At 44.6% G+C, this 24780-nt stretch overlaps 1 protein-coding gene and 1 long non-coding RNA gene across 3 annotated transcripts in view; both read left to right on the top strand.

The window, feature by feature from the left end:
- arhgap15 (Rho GTPase activating protein 15) overlaps nt 1-24780 on the top strand; it is a 59424-nt gene that overhangs the window by 31911 nt on the left and 2733 nt on the right. For both annotated transcript variants that reach the window (XM_074658033.1, XM_074658034.1), the window contains exons 4-12: nt 9759-9902; nt 10860-10949; nt 11769-11867; nt 12093-12216; nt 15875-16009; nt 20408-20506; nt 22902-22979; nt 23447-23581; nt 23777-23882. In XM_074658033.1, the coding sequence (XP_074514134.1) occupies nt 9759-9902; nt 10860-10949; nt 11769-11867; nt 12093-12216; nt 15875-16009; nt 20408-20506; nt 22902-22979; nt 23447-23581; nt 23777-23882 (1010 nt within the window). The remainder of the gene's footprint in view (nt 1-9758; nt 9903-10859; nt 10950-11768; nt 11868-12092; nt 12217-15874; nt 16010-20407; nt 20507-22901; nt 22980-23446; nt 23582-23776; nt 23883-24780) is intronic.
- On the top strand, nt 20523-22895 carry LOC141782018 (uncharacterized). Its single transcript, XR_012597010.1, has 3 exons — nt 20523-21106; nt 21199-21978; nt 22219-22895. It is a non-coding gene; the product is annotated as an uncharacterized LOC141782018 (long non-coding RNA).

Raw genomic sequence — 24780 nt, 5'->3', positions numbered from 1 at the left:
TAGGGTTAGAGCCAGATGTGGAGAGTGTCAGGGTTAGAGCCAGATGTGGAGAGTGTCAGGGTTAGGGTTAGATGTGGAGAGGGTTAGGGTTAGAGCCAGATGTGGAGAGGGTTAGGGTTAGAGCCAGATGTGGAGAGGGTAAGGGTTAGGGTTAGATGTGGAGAGGGTACGGGTTAGGGTTAGATGTGGAAAGGGTAAGGATTAGAGCCAGATGTGGAGAGTGTCAGGGTTAGAGCCAGATGTGGAGAGTGTTAGGGTTAGATGTGGAGAGGGTTAGGGTTAGAGCCAGATGTGGAGAGGGTAAGGGTTAGAGCCAGATGTGGAGAGTGTCAGGGTTAGAGCCAGATGTGGAGAGTGTCAGGGTTAGGGTTAGATGTGGAGAGGGTTAGGGTTAGAGCCAGATGTGGAGTGGGTAAGGGTTAGAGCCAGATGTGGAGAGGGTAAGGGTTAGAGCCAGATGTGGAGAGTGTCAGGGTTAGAGCCAGATGTGGAGAGTGTTAGGGTTAGATGTGGAGAGGGTTAGGGTTAGAGCCAGATGTGGAGAGGGTAAGGGTTAGAGCCAGATGTGGAGAGTGTCAGGGTTAGAGCCAGATGTGGAGAGTGTCAGGGTTAGGGCCAGATGTGGAGAGGGATAGGGTTAGGGCCAGATGTGGAGAGTGTCAGGGTTAGAGCCAGATGTGGAGAGTGTCAGGGTTAGGGCCAGATGTGGAGAGGGTTAGGGTTAGAGCCAGATGTGGAGAGTGTCAGGGTTAGAGCCAGATGTGGAGAGTGTCAGGGTTAGGGTTAGATGTGGAGAGGGTTAGGGTTAGAGCCAGATGTGGAGAGGATTAGGGTTAGAGCCAGATGTGGAGAGGGTAAGGGTTAGGGTTAGATGTGGAGAGGGTAAGGGTTAGGGTTAGATGTAGAGAGGGTAAGGATTAGAGCCAGATGTGAAGAGTGTCAGGGTTAGAGCCAGATGTGGAGAGTGTTAGGGTTAGATGTGGAGAGGGTTAGGGTTATAGCCAGATGTGGAGAGGGTAAGCGTTAGGGTTAGATGTGGAGAGGGTAAGGGTCAGGGTTAGATGTGGAGAGGGCTAGGGTTAGAGCCAGATGTGGAGAGGGTAAGGGTTAGAGCCAGATGTGGAGAGTGTCAGGGTTAGAGCCAGATGTGGAGAGTGTTAGGGTTAGATGTGGAGAGGGTTAGGGTTAGAGCCAGATGTGGAGAGGGTAAGGGTTAGAGCCAGATGTGGAGCGTGTCAGGGTTAGAGCCAGATGTGGAGAGTGTCAGGGTTAGGGCCAGATGTGGAGAGGGTTAGGGTTAGGGCCAGATGTGGAGAGGGTTAGGGTTAGGGCCAGATGTGGAGAGGGTTAGGGTTAGAGCCAGATGTGGAGAGGGTAAGGGTTAGAGCCAGATGTGGAGAGTGTCAGGGTTAGAGCCAGATGTGGAGAGTGTTAGGGTTAGATGTGGAGAAGGGAATGGTTAGAGCCAGATGTGGAGAGTGTCAGGGTTAGGATTAGATGTGGAGAGGGTTAGGGTTAGAGTCAGATGTGGAGTGGGTAAGGGTTAGGGTTAGATGTGGAGAGGGTAAGGGTTAGAGCCAGATGTGGAGAGTGTCAGGGTTAGAGCCAGATGTGGAGAGTGTCAGGGTTAGGGTTAGATGTGGAGAGGGTTAGGGTTAGAGCCAGATGTGGAGAGGGTAAGGGTTAGGGTTAGATGTGGAGAGGGTAAGGGTTAGAGCCAGATGTGGAGAGGGTAAGGGTTAGAGCAAGATGTGGAGAGTGTCAGGGTTAGAGCCAGATGTGGAGAGTGTTAGGGTTAGATGTGGAGAGGGTTAGGGTTAGAGCCAGATGTGGAGAGGGTAAGCGTTAGGGTTAGATGTGGAGAGGGTAAGGGTCAGGGTTAGATGTGGAGAGGGCTAGGGTTAGAGCCAGATGTGGAGAGGGTAAGGGTTAGAGCCAGATGTGGAGAGTGTCAGGGTTAGAGCCAGATGTGGAGAGTGTTAGGGTTAGATGTGGAGAGGGTTAGGGTTAGAGCCAGATGTGGAGAGGGTAAGGGTTAGAGCCAGATGTGGAGAGTGTCAGGATTAGAGCCAGATGTGGAGAGTGTCAGGGTTAGGGCCAGATGTGGAGAGGGTTAGGGTTAGGGCCAGATGTGGAGAGGGTTAGGGTTAGGGCCAGATGTGGAGAGGGTTAGGGTTAGAGCCAGATGTGGAGAGGGTAAGGGTTAGAGCCAGATGTGGAGAGTGTCAGGGTTAGAGCCAGATGTGGAGAGTGTTAGGGTTAGATGTGGAGAGGGTAATGGTTAGAGCCAGATGTGGAGAGTGTCAGGGTTGGAGCCAGATGTGGAGAGTGTCAGGGTTAGAGCCAGATGTGGAGAGGGTTAGGGTTAGGGCCAGATGTGGAGAGGGTTAGGGTTAGGGCCAGATGTGGAGAGGGTAAGGGTTAGAGCCAGATGTGGAGAGTATTAGGGTCAGATGTGGAGAGGGTTAGGGTTAGAGCCAGATGTGGAGAGGGTAAGGGTTAGAGCCAGATGTGGAGAGTGTTAGGGTTAGATGTGGAGAGGGCTAGGGTTAGAGAGAGTGTTAGGGTTAGATGTGGAGAGGGCTAGGGTTAGAGCCAGATGTGGAGAGGGTTAGGGTTAGAGCCAGATGTGGAGAGGGTTAGGGTTAGGGCCAGATGTGGAGAGTGTCAGGGTTAGAGCCAGATGTGGAGAGGGTTAGGGTTAGGGCCAGATGTGGAGAGGGCTAGGGTTAGAGCCAGATGTGGAGAGGGTAAGGGTTAGAGCCAGATGTGGAGAGTGTCAGGGTTAGAGCCAGATGTGGAGAGTGTCAGGGTTAGAGCCAGATGTGGAGAGTGTCAGGGTTAGGGTTTGATGTGGAGAGGGTTAGGGTTAGAGCCAGATGTGGAGAGTGTCAGGGTTAGAGCCAGATGTGGAGAGTGTCAGGGTTAGGGTTAGATGTGGAGAGGGTTAGGGTTAGAGCCAGATGTGGAGAGGGTTAGGGTTAGAGCCAGATGTGGAGAGGGTAAGGGTTAGGGTTAGATGTGGAGAGGGTACGGGTTAGGGTTAGATGTGGAAAGGGTAAGGATTAGAGCCAGATGTGGAGAGTGTCAGGGTTAGAGCCAGATGTGGAGAGTGTTAGGGTTAGATGTGGAGAGGGTTAGGGTTAGAGCCAGATGTGGAGAGGGTAAGGGTTAGAGCCAGATGTGGAGAGTGTCAGGGTTAGAGCCAGATGTGGAGAGTGTCAGGGTTAGGGTTAGATGTGGAGAGGGTTAGGGTTAGAGCCAGATGTGGAGTGGGTAAGGGTTAGAGCCAGATGTGGAGAGGGTAAGGGTTAGAGCCAGATGTGGAGAGTGTCAGGGTTAGAGCCAGATGTGGAGAGTGTTAGGGTTAGATGTGGAGAGGGTTAGGGTTAGAGCCAGATGTGGAGAGGGTAAGGGTTAGAGCCAGATGTGGAGAGTGTCAGGGTTAGAGCCAGATGTGGAGAGTGTCAGGGTTAGGGCCAGATGTGGAGAGGGTTAGGGTTAGGGCCAGATGTGGAGAGTGTCAGGGTTAGAGCCAGATGTGGAGAGTGTCAGGGTTAGGGCCAGATGTGGAGAGGGTTAGGGTTAGAGCCAGATGTGGAGAGTGTCAGGGTTAGAGCCAGATGTGGAGAGTGTCAGGGTTAGGGTTAGATGTGGAGAGGGTTAGGGTTAGAGCCAGATGTGGAGAGGATTAGGGTTAGAGCCAGATGTGGAGAGGGTAAGGGTTAGGGTTAGATGTGGAGAGGGTAAGGGTTAGGGTTAGATGTAGAGAGGGTAAGGATTAGAGCCAGATGTGAAGAGTGTCAGGGTTAGAGCCAGATGTGGAGAGTGTTAGGGTTAGATGTGGAGAGGGTTAGGGTTATAGCCAGATGTGGAGAGGGTAAGCGTTAGGGTTAGATGTGGAGAGGGTAAGGGTCAGGGTTAGATGTGGAGAGGGCTAGGGTTAGAGCCAGATGTGGAGAGGGTAAGGGTTAGAGCCAGATGTGGAGAGTGTCAGGGTTAGAGCCAGATGTGGAGAGTGTTAGGGTTAGATGTGGAGAGGGTTAGGGTTAGAGCCAGATGTGGAGAGGGTAAGGGTTAGAGCCAGATGTGGAGCGTGTCAGGGTTAGAGCCAGATGTGGAGAGTGTCAGGGTTAGGGCCAGATGTGGAGAGGGTTAGGGTTAGGGCCAGATGTGGAGAGGGTTAGGGTTAGGGCCAGATGTGGAGAGGGTTAGGGTTAGAGCCAGATGTGGAGAGGGTAAGGGTTAGAGCCAGATGTGGAGAGTGTCAGGGTTAGAGCCAGATGTGGAGAGTGTTAGGGTTAGATGTGGAGAAGGGAATGGTTAGAGCCAGATGTGGAGAGTGTCAGGGTTAGGATTAGATGTGGAGAGGGTTAGGGTTAGAGTCAGATGTGGAGTGGGTAAGGGTTAGGGTTAGATGTGGAGAGGGTAAGGGTTAGAGCCAGATGTGGAGAGTGTCAGGGTTAGAGCCAGATGTGGAGAGTGTCAGGGTTAGGGTTAGATGTGGAGAGGGTTAGGGTTAGAGCCAGATGTGGAGAGGGTAAGGGTTAGGGTTAGATGTGGAGAGGGTAAGGGTTAGAGCCAGATGTGGAGAGGGTAAGGGTTAGAGCAAGATGTGGAGAGTGTCAGGGTTAGAGCCAGATGTGGAGAGTGTTAGGGTTAGATGTGGAGAGGGTTAGGGTTAGAGCCAGATGTGGAGAGGGTAAGCGTTAGGGTTAGATGTGGAGAGGGTAAGGGTCAGGGTTAGATGTGGAGAGGGCTAGGGTTAGAGCCAGATGTGGAGAGGGTAAGGGTTAGAGCCAGATGTGGAGAGTGTCAGGGTTAGAGCCAGATGTGGAGAGTGTTAGGGTTAGATGTGGAGAGGGTTAGGGTTAGAGCCAGATGTGGAGAGGGTAAGGGTTAGAGCCAGATGTGGAGAGTGTCAGGATTAGAGCCAGATGTGGAGAGTGTCAGGGTTAGGGCCAGATGTGGAGAGGGTTAGGGTTAGGGCCAGATGTGGAGAGGGTTAGGGTTAGGGCCAGATGTGGAGAGGGTTAGGGTTAGAGCCAGATGTGGAGAGGGTAAGGGTTAGAGCCAGATGTGGAGAGTGTCAGGGTTAGAGCCAGATGTGGAGAGTGTTAGGGTTAGATGTGGAGAGGGTAATGGTTAGAGCCAGATGTGGAGAGTGTCAGGGTTGGAGCCAGATGTGGAGAGTGTCAGGGTTAGAGCCAGATGTGGAGAGGGTTAGGGTTAGAGCCAGATGTGGAGAGTGTTAGGGTTAGATGTGGAGAGGGTAATGGTTAGAGCCAGATGTGGAGAGTGTCAGGGTTAGGATTAGATGTGGAGAGGGTTAGGGTTAGAGCCAGATGTGGAGTGGGTAAGGGTTAGGGTTAGATGTGGAGAGGGTAAGGGTTAGAGCTAGATGTGGAGAGTGTCAGGGTTAGAGCCAGATGTGGAGAGTGTCAGGGTTAGGGTTAGATGTGGAGAGGGTTAGGGTTAGAGCCAGATGTGGAGAGGGTAAGGGTTAGGGTTAGATGTGGAGAGGGTAAGGGTTAGAGCCAGATGTGGAGAGGGTAAGGGTTAGGGTTAGATGTGGAGAGGGTAAGGGTCAGGGTTAGATGTGGAGAGGGCTAGGGTTAGAGCCAGATGTGGAGAGGGTAAGGGTTAGAGCCAGATGTGGAGAGTGTCAGGGTTAGAGCCAGATGTGGAGAGTGTTAGGGTTAGATGTGGAGAGGGTTAGGGTTAGAGCCAGATGTGGAGAGGGTAAGGGTTAGAGCCAGATGTGGAGAGTGTCAGGATTAGAGCCAGATGTGGAGAGTGTCAGGGTTAGGGCCAGATGTGGAGAGGGTTAGGGTTAGGGCCAGATGTGGAGAGGGTTAGGGTTAGGGCCAGATGTGGAGAGGGTTAGGGTTAGAGCCAGATGTGGAGAGGGTAAGGGTTAGAGCCAGATGTGGAGAGTGTCAGGGTTAGAGCCAGATGTGGAGAGTGTTAGGGTTAGATGTGGAGAGGGTAATGGTTAGAGCCAGATGTGGAGAGTGTCAGGGTTGGAGCCAGATGTGGAGAGTGTCAGGGTTAGAGCCAGATGTGGAGAGGGTTAGGGTTAGGGCCAGATGTGGAGAGGGTTAGGGTTAGGGCCAGATGTGGAGAGGGTAAGGGTTAGAGCCAGATGTGGAGAGTATTAGGGTCAGATGTGGAGAGGGTTAGGGTTAGAGCCAGATGTGAAGAGGGTAAGGGTTAGAGCCAGATGTGGAGAGTGTTAGGGTTAGATGTGGAGAGGGCTAGGGTTAGAGAGAGTGTTAGGGTTAGATGTGGAGAGGGCTAGGGTTAGAGCCAGATGTGGAGAGGGTTAGGGTTAGAGCCAGATGTGGAGAGGGTTAGGGTTAGGGCCAGATGTGGAGAGTGTCAGGGTTAGAGCCAGATGTGGAGAGGGTTAGGGTTAGGGCCAGATGTGGAGAGGGCTAGGGTTAGAGCCAGATGTGGAGAGGGTAAGGGTTAGAGCCAGATGTGGAGAGTGTCAGGGTTAGAGCCAGATGTGGAGAGTGTCAGGGTTAGAGCCAGATGTGGAGAGTGTCAGGGTTAGGGTTTGATGTGGAGAGGGTTAGGGTTAGAGCCAGATGTGGAGAGTGTCAGGGTTAGAGCCAGATGTGGAGAGTGTCAGGGTTAGGGTTAGATGTGGAGAGGGTTAGGGTTAGAGCCAGATGTGGAGAGGGTTAGGGTTAGAGCCAGATGTGGAGAGGGTAAGGGTTAGGGTTAGATGTGGAGAGGGTACGGGTTAGGGTTAGATGTGGAAAGGGTAAGGATTAGAGCCAGATGTGGAGAGTGTCAGGGTTAGAGCCAGATGTGGAGAGTGTTAGGGTTAGATGTGGAGAGGGTTAGGGTTAGAGCCAGATGTGGAGAGGGTAAGGGTTAGAGCCAGATGTGGAGAGTGTCAGGGTTAGAGCCAGATGTGGAGAGTGTCAGGGTTAGGGTTAGATGTGGAGAGGGTTAGGGTTAGAGCCAGATGTGGAGTGGGTAAGGGTTAGAGCCAGATGTGGAGAGGGTAAGGGTTAGAGCCAGATGTGGAGAGTGTCAGGGTTAGAGCCAGATGTGGAGAGTGTTAGGGTTAGATGTGGAGAGGGTTAGGGTTAGAGCCAGATGTGGAGAGGGTAAGGGTTAGAGCCAGATGTGGAGAGTGTCAGGGTTAGAGCCAGATGTGGAGAGTGTCAGGGTTAGAGCCAGATGTGGAGAGTGTCAGGGTTAGGGCCAGATGTGGAGAGGGTCAGGGTTAGGGCCAGATGTGGAGAGTGTCAGGGTTAGGGCCAGATGTGGAGAGGGTTAGGGTTAGGGCCAGATGTGGAGAGGGTTAGGGTTAGAGCCAGATGTGGAGAGGGTAAGGGTTAGAGCCAGATGTGGAGAGTGTCAGGGTTAGAGCCAGATGTGGAGAGTGTTAGGGTTAGATGTGGAGAGGGTAATGGTTAGAGCCAGATGTGGAGAGTGTCAGGGTTAGGGTTAGATGTGGAGAGGGTTAGGGTTAGAGCCAGATGTGGAGTGGGTAAGGGTTAGGGTTAGATGTGGAGATGGTAAGGGTTAGAGCCAGATGTGGAGAGTGTCAGGGTTAGAGCCAGATGTGGAGAGTGTCAGGGTTAGGGTTAGATGTGGAGAGGGTTAGGGTTAGAGCCAGATGTGGAGAGGGTAAGGGTTAGGGTTAGATGTGGAGAGGGCTAGGGTTAGAGCCAGATGTGGAGAGGGTAAGGGTTAGAGCCAGATGTGGAGAGTGTCAGGGTTAGAGCCAGATGTGGAGAGTGTTAGGGTTAGATGTGGAGAGGGTTAGGGTTAGAGCCAGATGTGGAGAGGGTAAGGGTTAGGGTTAGATGTGGAGAGGGCTAGGGTTAGAGCCAGATGTGGAGAGGGTAAGGGTTAGAGCCAGATGTGGAGAGTGTCAGGGTTAGAGCCAGATGTGGAGAGTGTTAGGGTTAGATGTGGAGAGGGTTAGGGTTAGAGCCAGATGTGGAGAGGGTAAGGGTTAGAGCCAGATGTGGAGAGTGTCAGGGTTAGAGCCAGATGTGGAGAGTGTCAGGGTTAGGGCCAGATGTGGAGAGGGTTAGGGTTAGGGCCAGATGTGGAGAGGGTTAGGGTTAGGGCCAGATGTGGAAAGGGTTAGGGTTAGAGCCAGATGTGGAGAGGGTAAGGGTTAGAGCCAGATGTGGAGAGTGTCAGGGTTAGAGCCAGATGTGGAGAGTGTTAGGGTTAGATGTGGAGAGGGTAATGGTTAGAGCCAGATGTGGAGAGTGTTAGGGTTAGATGTGGAGAGGGTTAGGGTTAGAGCCAGATGTGGAGAGGGTTAGGATTAGGGCCAGATGTGGAGAGGGTTAGGGTTAGAGCCAGATGTGGAGAGTGTCAGGGTTAGAGCCAGATGTGGAGAGGGTTAGGGCCAGATGTGGAGAGGGTTAGGGTTAGGGCCAGATGTGGAGAGGGTAAGGGTTAGAGCCAGATGTGGAGAGTGTTAGGGTTAGATGTGGAGAGGGTTAGAGCCAGATGTGGAGAGGGTAAGGGTTAGAGCCAGATGTGGAGAGTGTCAGGGTTAGAGCCAAATGTGGAGAGTGTCAGGGTTAGGGTTAGATGTGGTTAGGGTTAGAGCCAGATGTGGAGAGGGTAAGGGTTAGAGCCAGATGTGGAGTGTCAGGGTTAGAGCCAGATGTGGAGAGTGTCAGGGTTAGGGCCAGATGTGGAGAGGGTTAGGGTTAGGGCCAGATGTGGAGAGGGTTAGGGTTAGGGCCAGATGTGAAGAGGGCTAGGGTTAGAGCCAGATGTGGAGAGGGTAAGGGTTAGAGCCAGATGTGGAGAGTGTCAGGGTTAGAGCCAGATGTGGAGAGTGTCAGGGTTAGATGTGGAGAGGGTAAGGGTTAGAGCCAGATGTGGAGAGTGTCAGGGTTAGGGTTTGATGTGGAGAGGGTTAGGGTTAGAGCCAGATGTTGAGAGGGTTAGGGTTAGAGCCAGATGTGGAGAGTGTCAGGGTTAGATGTGGAGAGGATAAGGGTTAGAGCCAGATGTGGAGAGTGTTAGGGTTAGAGCCAGATGTGGAGAGTGTCAGGGTTAGGGTTTGATGTGGAGAGGGTTAGGGTTAGAGCCAGATGTTGAGAGGGTTAGGGTTAGAGCCAAATGTGGAGAGTGTCAGGGTTAGAGCCAGATGTGGAGAGGATTAGGGTTAGGGCCAGATGTGGAGAGGGTAAGGGTTAGAGCCAGATGTGGAGAGGGTAAGGGTTAGAGCCAGATGTGGAGAGGGTTATGGTCAGAGCCAGATGTGGAGAGTGTCAGGGTCAGAGCCAGATGTGGAGAGGGTTAGGGTCAGAGCCAGATGTGAAAGATGTATTTCAGTTCTGAGTTTTAAGTGAATAAATTCAGAATTGTGAGATTAAATTCAGAAATTTTGACTGATGTCTTCGTCTCTGACATTAAACTCAGTTCACAGACTTTATTTCCACCTGATTCCAAAAGAAATCAACTTTTTTCAAAAGGTTTTGAGAAAGAAAATGAAAATTGATTTAATAAAATTGTGGAACAGGTTTTATATTTATTTTGTCCTGTTACAGCGTCCCATCACAGATTGAATCTAAACATCCTCCTCCAGAACCAAACCATCTTCTGCCTCCTCTGCATTCTTTATGTCATTATTCAATTATCATTTATGATGATGGAAATGTAAACAGACTTTCTATAGCTCCTTTCTAGTCTTTTGAATAATTAAAACCACATTCAACCATACTTTTTATTGATGTTCTTAAACGAGCGAGTTTGTTCAGGTGGAGCTGAAAGGTGAACACCTCAACATGGCTAAAATCTCAGAGAGCGGTAAGAAGCAAAGGAAGAACTGGACCTTGATGTGGAGCGTACTGACCTCAGACCGACTGCTGTTCTATAAAGAGAAACAACAAGAAACTAGCCTGGTAAATAGAAATACTTTATCTCTACTTTAGATCTTCTTTATCTCATCTTTATCTCTGTTTTATGAAATGAGACAACACAAGGCTGGTTACCACAATGAGCATCTGAGGAGATCAGACAGTCATAGTCAAACATAGACTCCAGAGGCCTTAATGTTACAACCGCACAATGTTATTCAGAAGTTTAAAGCCCATGGTCACTGGAACAGGACGATTGTAGCGAAGGATTGTTCGAATGGTGGAGAAAGTACAGATTCAAGCTGACCTTCAGACAAACAAGGAACAACCGTCCTAACTCCCACCGTCCTTCGCCAACTCAATGAAACAGGGTTGTATGGTAGGAGACACAGGAGGACCCCACTGCTGAGAGACAGACACAAGTAAGCCCAGCTGGACTTTACCAACACATAACAACAACAAGCCAAAATCCTTCTGGGACAATGTCCTGTGGACAGATGAGACCAAATTAGAGCTTTCTGGTAAATTGCATAAACTCTATGTTTACAAAAAAAGAGAAAACCAACAGTGAAACATGGAGGAGGCTCACTGATGATCTCAGGTTGCTTTGGTTCCTCTGGTACTGACCTAACCCTAACCCTCTGGTACTGACCTAACCCTAACCCTCTGGTACTGAGGTCCTTGAATCTGTGCGTGGCATCATGAAATCAGGAGATTACCAAAATATTTTGGAGCGTAATGTTCCACCCTGTGTCACAAAGCTGTGTCTCCGTTAAAAGTCACTAGTCCTCCAGCAGGACAACGACCCAAAACAAACATTAAACATGCTGGACTGTTGTATAGTGGCCAGCAATGAGTCCACACATGAATCCCATTGAATACCCGTAGAAAAGATCTGACAGAGCTAGTTCTTAGAGAGGTGTAGGAATCTCACCGACGTCTGAAGGAAGCAGTTATTCTATATTTCACCTCTGAACTTATGTCCACCTTCTCTGTGTTCAGAAACCAGGAGGTAAGACAGACGTGGTTCAGCTGTGTGGAGCAGTTATTGAATGGACAACAGAGAAGTCCAGCAGGAAAAATGTTTTCCAGGTAACAAACAAGTACACACACTTCACACACACTTCACACACACTTCACACACACTTCACACACACTTCCACATACTTCACACACACTTCCACACACTTTACAAACACTTCACACACACTTTACAAACACTTCACACACACTTCCACACACTTTACAAACACTTCACACACACTTTACAAACACTTCACACACACTTCCACACACTTCACACACACTTTACAAACACTTCACACACACTTCCACACACTTCACACACACTTTACAAACACTTCACACACACTTCCACACACTTCACACACACTTCACACACACTTCAAACTGCCATACATGTTTCTACACTGAAGCTGCTGTTTGTCTTAAACTTGGATGAGTCCTGTTTCTCTCCCATGTTATGTGTCCTTATATCTGCTATACTATATATGTATAGCAGATATAAGACACATAACATATATATATATATATATGTATATATATATATATACTGTATCTGCACTATAGAAACAGAAACACAAAGTCTGACTCTCTTCTTTATTTGGATCTCTATAAGCCTCAAAGGCCCCATCCTTAAATAAAGGATTTATATAATAGAATAATAGAATCTCCATTGAACCTGACAGAAAGGATTTAGAGTTGACTATCGGCTGACATGTTCACTTTGAACAGGAAGATCCAGTTTACAGATGGAAGTGAATGATTTTCTCACTGACTGGCATAAACTGGGAGTAATTATTTATTTATTATTTGTATTCCTATTTCTCTTTTTGTTCATTTAAATGTATATATTTTGACCTGTTACAAACACGTTTTCCTCTTTTCCAGATCACAACAAACACAGGAAGTGAGTACCTCCTTCAGGCCGACAGTTACTCCACCGCCAGTAAATGGTACGACGCCATCAGAAGGGCTGTTGACTCTTCAGTAAGAACTCACCACCTTATAATATACTTATACGACCTTAAACTGGCTATTGCTTTCAATATATGTGTCTTAATTGTTTACAAAATGTCCATACCAGTTTCTCAGAGTCCAAAACCCAAAGATGTTCAGTTTACTGTGATCTGAAAACCCCTAACCTGATCCTCTTCAGATTATTAATGAAATAAAAGCCTTTCTGGGATTGGTTCTAACTCTTTTTCTTTTCAGACTAAACTTCCTCTGCAGAGATCAAACAGCACAGAATACCTGCCCAGACACTGCTCCCTACCTGGATACGGCTCCGCCTCCCCCAACGCCAAGCAACGCAACCCCGTCAACAGACGCTCCCTCAGTGAGTAACTCACCAAACCCGCTATTACTAGATATTATTAATCAGCTGCTTGCAGTCCTTTAAACTGGATATGATCAAACGTACTGAAAAACACACAGAGCCTCGCTTGAAGTCCCGCCTTTTCTTCTGTAACATGGTGATGTCACCAAGTAACACATTTGAATAATACCTGCCTAGCGGCTCGTTTGGCTCGCCCTCAAACAAAGCTAGTTAGAGCAGAGCTGGAGCGGAGTCCGAAGAGTTCGGTTCGGTTGACCAATCACAACAGTGGGCCAGCTGACTAAACATAGCAGACTGAACTCAAACAGAGTGCTTCAGACAGACGGTGAAAATAGATGCTGCAGCACAGTCGGTATGAGAAAACTAATAATAATAGCATGTAAACAGGTTGTAGCAGAAACCCAAAATGAAACTATGAACCTGAAAATGAGCTTAATAGCTCCTGTTAACACCTCAGCTCCTAACTGTTAACAACTCAGCTCCTAACTGTTAACAACTCAGCTCCTCTTTAACACCTCAGCTCCTAACTGTTAACAACTCAGCTCCTCTTTAACACCTCAGCTCCTAACTGTTAACAACTCAGCTCCTAACCGTTAACAACTCAGCTCCTCTTTAACACCTCAGCTCCTCACTGTTAACACCTCAGCTCCTAACTGTTAACAACTCAGCTCCTAACTGTTAACAACTCAGTTACTAACTGTTAACAACTCAGCTCCTAACTGTTAACACCTCAGCTCCTAACTGTTAACAACTCAGCTCCTAACTGTTAACACCTCAGCTCCTAACTGTTAACAACTCAGCTCCTCTTTAACACCTCAGCTCCTAACTGTTAACAACTCAGCTCCTAACCGTTAACAACTCAGCTCCTCTTTAACACCTCAGCTCCTCACTGTTAACACCTCAGCTCCTAACTGTTAACAACTCAGCTCCTAACTGTTAACAACTCAGTTACTAACTGTTAACAACTCAGTTCCTAACTGTTGATAACTCAGTTCCTAACTGTTAACAACTCAGCTCCTAACTGTTAACACCTCAGCTCCTAACTGTTAACAACTCAGCTCCTCTTTAAAACCTCAGCTCCTAACTGTTAACAACTCAGCTCCTAACCGTTAACAACTCAGCTCCTCTTTAACACCTCAGCTCCTCACTGTTAACACCTCAGCTCCTAACTGTTAACAACTCAGCTCCTAACTGTTAACACCTCAGCTCCTAACTGTTAACACCTCAGCTCCTAACTGTTAACAACTCAGCTCCTAACTGTTAACAATTCAGTTCCTAACTGTTAACAACTCAGTTCCTAACTGTTAACAACTCAGCTCTTAACTGTTAACACCTCAGCTCCTAACTGTTAACAACTCAGCTCCTAACTGTTAACACCTCAGCTCCTAACTGTTAACAACTCAGCTCCTCTTTAACACCTCAGCTCCTAACTGTTAACAACTCAGCTCCTCTTTAACACCTCAGCTCCTAACTGTTAACAACTCAGCTCCTAACTGTTAACAACTCAGTTCCTAACTGTTAACAACTCAGCTCCTAACTGTTAACAACTCAGTTCCTAACTGTTAACACCTCAGCTCCTAACTGTTAACAACTCAGCTCCTAACTGTTAACACCTCAGCTCCTAACTGTTAACAACTCAGCTCCTCTTTAACACCTCAGCTCCTAACTGTTAACAACTCAGCTCCTCTTTAACACCTCAGCTCCTAACTGTTAACAACTCAGCTCCTAACTGTTAACAACTCAGTTCCTAACTGTTAACAACTCAGCTCCTAACTGTTAACAACTCAGTTCCTAACTGTTAACAACTCAGCTCCTAACTGTTAACAACTCAGCTCCTAACTGTTAACACCTCAGCTCCTAACTGTTAACACCTCAGTTCCTAACTGTTAACACCTCAGCTCCTAACTGTTAACAACTCAGCTCCTCTTTAACACCTCAGCTCCTAACTGTTAACAACTCAGCTCCTAACTGTTAACAACTCAGTTCCTAACTGTTAACACCTCAGCTCCTAACTGTTAACAACTCAGCTCCTCTTTAACACCTCCACTCCTAACTGTTAACAACTCAGCTCCTCTTTAACACCTCAGCTCCTAACTGTTAACAACTCAGCTCCTAACTGTTAACACCTCAGCTCCTAACTGTTAACAACTCAGCTCCTAACTGTTAACACCTCAGCTCCTAACTGTTAACAACTCAGCTCCTCTTTAACACCTCAGCTCCTAACTGTTAACAACTCAGCTCCTAACTGTTAACAACTCAGCTCCTCTTTAACACCTCAGCTCCTAACTGTTAACAACAACCCTGTTTAGTTTCAATCTCACAAACTGTTGTTTTCAGACGCAGCAGGCAGCTACCTTCACAATAAAGATTCTAAAAAACCTATTGTACATTACCTGGTCAGGTACTCTGTATACTACCTGGTCAGGTACTCCGTATACTACCTGGTCAGGTACTCTGTACACTACCTGGTCAGGTACTCTGTACACTACCTGGTCAGGTACTCTGTACACTACCTGGTCAGGTACTCTGTATACTACCTGGTCAGGTACTCTGTACACTACCTGGTCAGGTACTCTGTACACTACCTGGTCAGGTACTCTGTACACTACCTGGTCAGGTACTCTGTATACTACCTGGTCAGGTACTCTGTACACTACCTGGTCAGGTACTCTGTATACTACCTGGTAAGGTACTCCATATACTACCTGGTCAGGTACTCTGTACACTACCTGGTCAGGTACTCTGTTCACTACCTGGTCAGGTACTCCGTATACTACCTGGTCAGGTACTCTGTACACTACCTGGTCAGGTACTCCGTATACTACCTGGTCAGGTACTCCGTATACTACCTGGTCAGGTACTCTGTATATTACCTGGTCAGGTACTCCGTATAATACCTGGTCAGGTACTCTGTATACTACCTGGTCAGGTACTCTGTTCACTACCTGCTCAGGTACTCTGTTCACTACCTGCTCAGGTACAATGTTCACTACCTGCTCAGGTACTCTGTTCACTACCTGCTCAGGTACTCTGTTCACTACCTGCTCAGGTACTCTGTACACTACCTGCTCAGGTATCCTGTTCACTACCTGCTCAGGTACTTTGTTCACTACCTGCTCAGGTACTCTGTTCACTACCTGCTCAGGTACAATGTTCACTACCTGCTCAGGTACTCTGTACACTACCTGGTCAGGTACTCTGTTCACTACCTGCTCAGGTACTCTGTACACTACCTGGTCAGGTACTCTGTTCACAACCTGCTCAGGTACTCTGTTCACTACCTGCTCAGGTACTCTGTACACTACCTGGTCAGGTACTCTGTTCACTACCTGTTCAGGTACACTGTTCACTACCTGCTCAGGTACTCTGTTCACTACCTGCTCAGCAGCAAACAGCAGACAGACTCAAGTAGAAACTAGCTGGTGAAAATAGCGGAACATTTAGTAGCTAAAGAGACAGATATTTCCATCAGTAGTTGGTGAAGACCAAAAACAGAGCTAAAAGAGAGAGAATATTGGACTGACTTTCATCAGGTGGAGACAAACACAAAGCCTCTGAATGAATGATCATCTGTAGCTGCTGGATGTGGATCGTTCTGCTGGAAACAAATGGACAAAATCTTAATTATTTCAGGGTTAATGTTCATGTTTTTCTGCAGGTATGTTCAGCAGCTCCAAGCTGAAACACAGCACCTCCGACAGCGCCGACAAGAATGGAGTGAAGAACAGACTGAAGAAGTTCATTACCAGACGTCCATCCATGAAGACTCTGCAGGAGAAAGGCCTCATCAAAGGTTTCCTCTTTTTCTTATATATAAACAGTTTTAAGGATGTTCCCAGCCTCCTCTTCCACTCTGTGTGACAGTATCATATTTATTATATTTTCTGTATCATGTTTTTGCAGCTCTACATTGAACTTCTCGGATGTTTCCATTCAGTGAAAATGTCTTGTTTGATTTTGAAATATTCTATATTAATGTCTGCTGCATCATTTCAGACACATTTCATCAAAACAACACATCCAACTTTGAGATTACTACTAGAGTATAAATAAAGTTTTGGGGGTTTGAATAAAGTTTTCACAACAGATCAGAGAGGTTTTCAGAAGTATAAACTGGTATCTGCATTATCTTGGTTAACAATTAGTCATCAAAACTTTTGTAACATTAGTCATTAAACATGTTGTAACAATAACGATTAGTCATTAAATATATGACAATAACAATTAGTTATCAAAACTTTTGTAACATTAGTCACTAAGCCTGTTGTAACAATAACAATTAGTCCTTAAATATGTAACAATAATGATTCGTCATTAAATATGTAACAATAACAATTAGTGATAAAAACTTTTGTAACAGTCATTAAATATTTAACAATAACAATTAGTCATTAAACCTGTTGTAACATTAGTCATGAAACCTGTTGTAACAATAACAATTAGTCATGAAACCTGTTGTAACAATAACGATTAGTCATTAAATATGTAACAATAGCGATTAGTCATTAAAACTATTTTAACATTAATCATTAAACCTGTTGTAACAATAACAATTAGTCATTAAATATGTAATAATAACAATTAGTCATTAAATATGTAACAATAACAATTAGTCATTAGCAATTAGTCATTAAATATGTAACAATAACAATTAATTATTAAATATGTAACAATTAGTCATTAAATATGTAACAATAACAATTAGTCCTTAAACCTTTTGCAATATTAACTAGAGGCTATCTTGCGCGGTTCACATCCATCTTCGAACAGGCTGAGTTCGAAGATGGATGTGATAGCCTAGATAGCCTCTAGTTAATATTGCAAAAGGTTTAAGGACTAATTGTCCTAATTTTGATCTCAACTACACACCTGTAAAGTTTTCATGACTTTCATGATCTTGCACGGTTGTGACGCTATCGCATTGACAAAAGTTGTCTACAGATAGACAGACAGACATATAAACACCTGGCAAAGTACTCAAATCTAACTTTAAAAAAAAAAAAAAAAAACTCAAAACCTCCTCTGTGGTAGTTTCTGCTACAGTAGGTGTCCACATGGTAGGACCACATTATGCCATGATGACAACATCAAGTTGAAACAAAGTGAAACAAAGTGAAACAAAGTGAAACAAAGTGAAACAAGGTGAAACAAAGTGAAACAAGGTGAAACAAGGTTAAACAAGGTGAAACAAGTTGAAACAAGTTGAAACAAGTTGAAACAAGGTGAAACAAGTTGAAACGAGGTGAAACAAGTTGAAACAAGGTGAAACAAGGTGAAACAAGTTGAAACAAAGTGAAACAAGGTGAAACAAGTTGAAACAAAGTGAAACAAGTTGAAACAAAGTGAAACAAAGTGAAACAAGGTGAAACAAAGTGAAACAAGGTGAAACAAGTTGAAACAAGGTTAAATAAGGTGAAACAAGTTGAAACAAGGTGAAACAAGTTGAAACGAGGTTAAACAAGTTGAAACAAGTTGAAACAAGGTTAAACAAGGTGAAACAAGGTTAAACAAGTTGAAACAAGGTTAAACAAGGTGAAACAAGTTGAAACGAGGTTAAACAAGTTGAAACAAGTTGAAACAAGGTTAAACAAGGTGAAACAAGGTTAAACAAGTTGAAACAAGGTTAAACAAGGTGAAACAAGTTGAAACAACGTGAAACAAGTTGAAACGAGGTTTAACCTCGTTTCAACTTGTTTCAACTTGTTTCAACTTGTTTAACCTTGTTTCAACTTGTTTCAACTTGTTTCAACTTGTTTAACAAGGTGAAACAAGTTGAAACGAGGTTAAACAAGTTGAAACAAGGTGAAACAAGTTGAAACGAGGTTAAACAAGTTGAAACAAGGTGAAACAAGTTGAAACGAGGTTAAACAAGTTGAAACAAGGTGAAACAAGTTGAAACGAGGTTAAACAAGTTGAAACAAGTTGAAACAAGGTTAAACAAGGTGAAACAAGGTTAAACAAGTTGAAACAAGGTTAAACAAGGTGAAACAAGTTGAAACGAGGTTAAACAAGTTGAAACAAGTTGAAACAAGGTTAAACAAGGTGAAACAAGGTTAAACAAGTTGAAACAAGGTTAAACAAGGTGAAACAAGTTGAAACAACGTGAAACAAGTTGAAACGAGGTTTAACCTCGTTTCAACTTGTTTCAACTTGTTTCAACTTGTTTAACCTTGTTTCAACTTGTTTCAACTTGTTTCAACTTGTTTAACAAGGTGAAACAAGTTGAAACGAGGTTAAACAAGTTGAAACAAGGTGAAACAAGTTGAAACGAGGTTAAACAAGTTGAAACAAGGTGAAACAAGTTGAAACGAGGTTAAACAAGTTGAAACAAGGTTAAACAAGTTGAAACGAGGTTAAACAAAGTGAAACAAGGTGAAACAAGGTTAAACAAGTTGAAACAAGGTTAAACAAGTTGAAACGAGGTTAAACAAAGTGAAACAAGGTGAAACAAGTTGAAACGAGGTTAAACAGGTTGAAACGAGGTTAAACAAAGTGAAACAAGGTGAAACAAGGTGAAACAAGGTGAAACAAGTTGAAACAAAGTGAAACAAGGTGAAACAAGTTGAAACAACGTGAAACAAGTTGAAACGAGGTTAAACAAGTTGAAACAAGTTGAAACAAGTTGAAACAAGTTGAAACAACGTGAAACAAGTTGAAACGAGGTTAAACAAGTTGAAACAAGTTGAAACAAGGTGAAACAAGTTGAAACGAGGTTAAACAAGTTGAAACAAGGTTAAACAAGTTGAAACGAGGTTAAACAAGTTGAAACGAGGTTAAACAAAGTGAAACAAGGTGAAACAAGTTGAAACGAGGTTAAACAAGTTGAAACGAGGTTAAACAAAGTGAAACAAGGTGAAACAAGGTGAAACAAGGTGAAACAAGTTGAAACAAAGTGAAACAAGGTGAAACAAGTTGAAACAAGGTGAAACAAGTTGAAACGAGGTTAAACAAGTTGAAACAAGGTTAAACAAGTTGAAACAACGTGAAACAAGTTGAAACGAGGTTAAACAAGTTGAAACAAGTTGAAACAAGGTGAAACAAGTTGAAACGAGGTTAAACAAGTTGAAACAAGTTGAAACAAGGTGAAACAAGTTGAAACAACGTGAAACAAGTTGAAACGAGGTTAAACAAGTTGAAACAAGTTGAAACAAGGTGAAACAAGTTGAAACGAGGTTAAACAAGTTGAAACAAGGTTAAACAAGTTGAAACGAGGTTAAACAAGTTGAAACGAGGTTAAACAAAGTGAAACAAGGTGAAACAAGTTGAAACAACGTGAAACAAGTTGAAACGAGGTTAAACAAGTTGAAACAAGTTGAAACAAGGTGAAACAAGTTGAAACGAGGTTAAACAAGTTGAAACAAGGTTAAACAAGTTGAAACAAGGTGAAACAAGTTGAAACAAAGTGAAACAAGTTGAAACGAGGTTAAACAAGTTGAAACAAGTTGAAACAAGGTGAAACAAGTTGAAACAACGTGAAACAAGTTGAAACGAGGTTAAACAAGTTGAAACAAGTTGAAACAAGGTGAAACAAGTTGAAACGAGGTTAAACAAGTTGAAACAAGGTTAAACAAGTTGAAACGAGGTTAAACAAGTTGAAACGAGGTTAAACAAAGTGAAACAAGGTGAAACAAGTTGAAACGAGGTTAAACAAGTTGAAACGAGGTTAAACAAAGTGAAACAAGGTGAAACAAGGTGAAACAAGTTGAAACAAAGTGAAACAAGGTGAAACAAGTTGAAACAAGGTGAAACAAGTTGAAACGAGGTTAAACAAGTTGAAACAAGTTGAAACAAGGTGAAACAAGTTGAAACAACGTGAAACAAGTTGAAACGAGGTTAAACAAGTTGAAACAAGTTGAAACAAGGTGAAACAAGTTGAAACGAGGTTAAACAAGTTGAAACAAGGTTAAACAAGTTGAAACGAGGTTAAACAAAGTGAAACAAGGTGAAACAAGTTGAAACGAGGTTAAACAAGTTGAAACGAGGTTAAACAAAGTGAAACAAGGTGAAACAAGTTGAAACAAAGTGAAACAAGTTGAAACAAGGTGAAACAAGGTGAAACAAGGTGAAACAAGTTGAAACAAGGTGAAACAAGGTGAAACAAGGTGAAACAAGGTGAAACAAGGTGAAATCTATACCAGTCATATGCTGTCTGTGGTACTGATTGATGTTAATGTTCTAATTTCCATCTCAGATCGGGTTTTCGGCTGCCATCTGTTGACACTCTGTGAACGTGAAGGAACCACAGTGCCGAGGTTCACTCAGATCTGTTTGGACGCCATTGAGAAGCGAGGTAGGTTGACTAACGGCCGCTGATGAAAGGTAAAACACTTCCTACAGAGATTAGAAGATGTGTGTGGTTTGGTTTCTGTCTTTCTGAGGCCTCATCGAGCATAGTACATTAACTCTAAATGCCTTCTTTAACATTTTCTTTTAGTCCAAATAAAAAACCTTAAAGCTAGGGTTGGTATCTTGAGAAGTGTACGCTAGATTTTTAAAAATGATCCAAACTAAAAACCAGCCCAGTGTTTCCAACTCTTTTTCAATGAAAGTAGCCAGCAGCACCAGCTCCAGAAGTAGGGATGCACCGATCCTATGAGTACCGATCCGATACCATTGTTTCATTAATAAGCTGTATGCCTCACTGTGTGGAAGTGACTTGGATCATTCTGTTATATGTAAGGCAACTATTTGAGTCAGTATCGGCCCGATATCTGATCCGGTATCGTTATCGGTGCATCCCGGTCCAAAGGTCCCAAAATCTAGAGAGAAAGTCACCAAGTCATCAACACCGACAGTCCGTCCTTTCAGGCCTTCCTCCAAAGACACTCCCCCAACACTATAATTAGGTAGGTAGACAGGTAGACAGGTAGGTAGACAGGTAGATAGACAGGTAGATAGACAGGTAGACAGTTAGACAGGTAGGTAGACAGGTAAGTAAACAGGTAGGTAGACAGGTAGACATGAAGACAGGTAGATAGACAGATAGACAGGTAGACAGGTAGGTAGACAGGTAGGTAAACAGGTAGACAGGAAGACAGGTAGGTACGCAGGTAGGTAGGCAGGTAGATAGACAGGTAGACAGTTAGACAGGTAGGTAGACAGGTAAGTAAACAGGTAGGTAGACAGGTAGACATGAAGACAGGTAGATAGACAGATAGACAGGTAGGTAGACAGGTAGGTATGCAGGTAGGTAGACAGGTAGGTAGACAGGTAGACAGGAAGACAGGTAGATAGACAGATAGACAGGTAGACAGGTAGGTAGACAGGTAGGTAAACAGGTAGACAGGAAGACAGGTAGGTACGCAGGTAGGTAGACAGGTAGGTAGACAGGTAGGTATGCAGGTAGGTAGGCAGGTAGGTAGACAGGTAGGTAGACAGGTAGGTATGCAGGTAGGCAGGTAGACAGGAAGACAGGTAGATAGACAGGTAGACAGGTAGGTAGACAGGTAGGTAAACAGGTAGACAGGAAGACAGGTAGGTACGCAGGTAGGTAGACAGGTAGGTAGACAGGTAGGTATGCAGGTAGGTAGGCAGGTAGGTAGACAGGTAGACAGGAAGACAGGTAGATAGACAGGTAGACAGGTAGGTAGACAGGTAGGTAGACAGGTAGGTAAACAGGTAGACAGGAAGACAGGTAGGTACGCAGGTAGGTAGGCAGGTAGATAGACAGGTAGACAGTTAGACAGGTAGGTAGACAGGTAAGTAAACAGGTAGGTAGACAGGTAGACATGAAGACAGGTAGATAGACAGATAGACAGGTAGGTAGACAGGTAGGTATGCAGGTAGGTAGACAGGTAGGTAGGAAGACAGGTAGATAGACAGATAGACAGGTAGACAGGTAGGTAGACAGGTAGGTAAACAGGTAGACAGGAAGACAGGTAGGTACGCAGGTAGGTAGACAGGTAGGTAGACAGGTAGGTATGCAGGTAGGTAGGCAGGTAGGTAGACAGGTAGACAGGAAGACAGGTAGATAGACAGGTAGACAGGTAGGTAGACAGGTAGGTAGGCAGGTAGGTAGACAGGTAGGTAGACAGGTAGGTAGACAGGTAGGTAGGCAGGTAGGTAGACAGGGAGGTAGGCAGGTAGGTAGACAGGTAGGTAGACAGGTAGGTAGGCAGGTAGGTAGACGGGTAGGTAGACAGGTAGTTAGACAGGTAGGTAGACAGGTAGGTAGGCAGGTAGACAGGTAGGTAGGCAGGTAGGTAGACAGGTAGGTAGACAGCTAGGTAGGCAGGTAGACAGGAAGACAGGTAGATAGACAGGTAGACAGGTAGACAGGTACACAGGTAGGTAGACAGGAAGACAGGTAGATAGACTGGTAGATAGACAGGTAGGTAGGTAGGTAGGCAGGTAGGTAGGCAGGTAGGTAGACAGGTAGGTAGACAGGTAGGTAGGCAGGTAGGTAGACAGGTATTTACCATCTATAAATGATGGTTATTATAAAGCTACCAACCGGAGTTTTAACCTTCTCTCTAAATAAAACGAAACCATGACAACAATCAGAAGGTCAACCTTGGCCACCTGGTGGACGAAGTAATACGGTGTTAGGGTTAACCCCCTCCCACTCTTAGTACAGAGCACACCTGCCAGATGAGGGTTAGGGTTAGATCTTCTTTAGATCAGTATTTCTACAGACTGAAGTCCGTTTGGGTTTTGTTTCATCGACTGTGTGTTTATGGTTTCAGGTCTGGAGGTCGACGGGATCTACAGAGTTAGTGGAAATCTGGCCACAGTCCAGAAACTTCGCTTCATCGTCGATCAGGGTCAGTTCAACACAAACTGTCTCCTACAATTATTACATTTAAATTCTATTAATTTACAACAGGACATCTGTTTGAACAGAAACATAACTGCATCAGGATTCTGTTGCATCAACATAATGATGAAATATTGATAATATATCCGTTAATCTAGTTCTCACATCGTACGCTCGTATCAAACAGATCCTATATATAGATATATCTATAGGATCTATATAGATAGATGATGAAGGTTTTTCTAGTCACCACTCTTTGTTCAGTAAAGATGGTTAATTATTGAACTAGTCAAGCATGAGTTAATGTTTTCAACATTTAACCAAAAACACAGTATTTAGTTTTCAGAGTTTTGTAAATTCAAATTTTGATGTGATAAAAGCAAATGTAAAATACTGTAAATACTCAGAGCGATCTGAGTCCAGCTCATCAGCTAAACGATGTAAACATAATTAAATGATCCTCTGTCCCCCCAGAGGAGGACCTGGACCTGGACCACAGTCAGTGGGAGGACATCCATGTCATCACCGGAGCCCTCAAGATGTTTTTCCGGGAACTACCTGAGCCACTATTCCCCTTCAGGTTCTTCCAGCCGTTTGTTGAGGCCGTCAGTGAGTCAAACCCTCATACTCATATCTTTACTGGCTGCCTGCAGCGTATATATATATATATATTTATTTATTTATAGGATCCACTTTAACACTCTCACTCTGACTTACATAGCATTACAGTCATTACACACATTAAACCTGTTAAACTACAATACTATACACATGGAAAACTGTTGCTGTTTTTTCTCTAAACAGAGATTAAAGAAACCAAACACAAAGTTCAGGCTGTGAAGAAACTGGTCCAGGAACTGCCCAAACCCAACCAGGACACCATGAAGGTGCTCTTCAGCCACCTGCACAGGTACGCCTACGTACACCTGAACCACACCTGAAGACTCAGTAGAAAGAACACAAAGTCAACCAGCTGAAAACATTTTAGTCACATTAAGTACTATTTAAGAAATCATTAGCCGAGCCATTGGTCAATCCACAGGAAATTAAATTAGTAATTACTTATATTTAATACACTCACATTTATGAGTCAATCTTTTATCCCATAAGGACTATTTCATGGGTTAGGGACTATTTTCATGGGTTAGGGACTATTTAATGGGTTAGGGACTATTTAATGGGTTAGGGACTATTTCATGGGTTAGGGTTAGGGACTATTTAATGGGTTAGGGTTAGGGACTATCTAATAGGTTAGGGTTAGGGAAAATTTAATGGGTTAGGGTTAGGGACTATTTAATGGGTTAGGGACTATTTAATGGGTTAGGGACAATTTAATGGGTTAGGGTTAGGGGCTATTTAATGGGTTAGGGACTATTTAATGGGTTAGGGACTACTTAATGGGTTAGGGTTAGGGACTATTTAATGGGTTAGGGTTAGGGACTATTTAATGGGTTAGGGTTAGGGACTATTTAATGGGTTAGGGTTAGGGAAAATTTAATGGGTTAGGGTTAGGGACTATTTAATGGGTTAGGGACTATTTAATGGGTTAGGGACAATTTAATGGGTTAGGGTTAGGGGCTATTTAATGGGTTAGGGACTATTTAATGGGTTAGGGACTACTTAATGGGTTAGGGTTAGGGACTATTTAATGGGTTAGGGTTAGGGACTATTTAATGGGTTAGGGTTAGGGACTATTTAATGGGTTAGGGTTAGGGACTATTTAATGGGTTAGGGACTATTTAATGGGTTAGGGACAATTTAATGGGTTAGGGTTAGGGGCTATTTAATGGGTTAGGGACTATTTAATG

Source organism: Sebastes fasciatus, chromosome 14, assembly GCF_043250625.1.
Source record: "Sebastes fasciatus isolate fSebFas1 chromosome 14, fSebFas1.pri, whole genome shotgun sequence".
In the NCBI taxonomy this organism is placed as follows: Eukaryota; Metazoa; Chordata; class Actinopteri; order Perciformes; family Sebastidae; genus Sebastes; species Sebastes fasciatus.
Note: the sequence above shows the minus strand (reverse complement) of the source record. Positions and strands in the feature narration are given on the sequence as shown.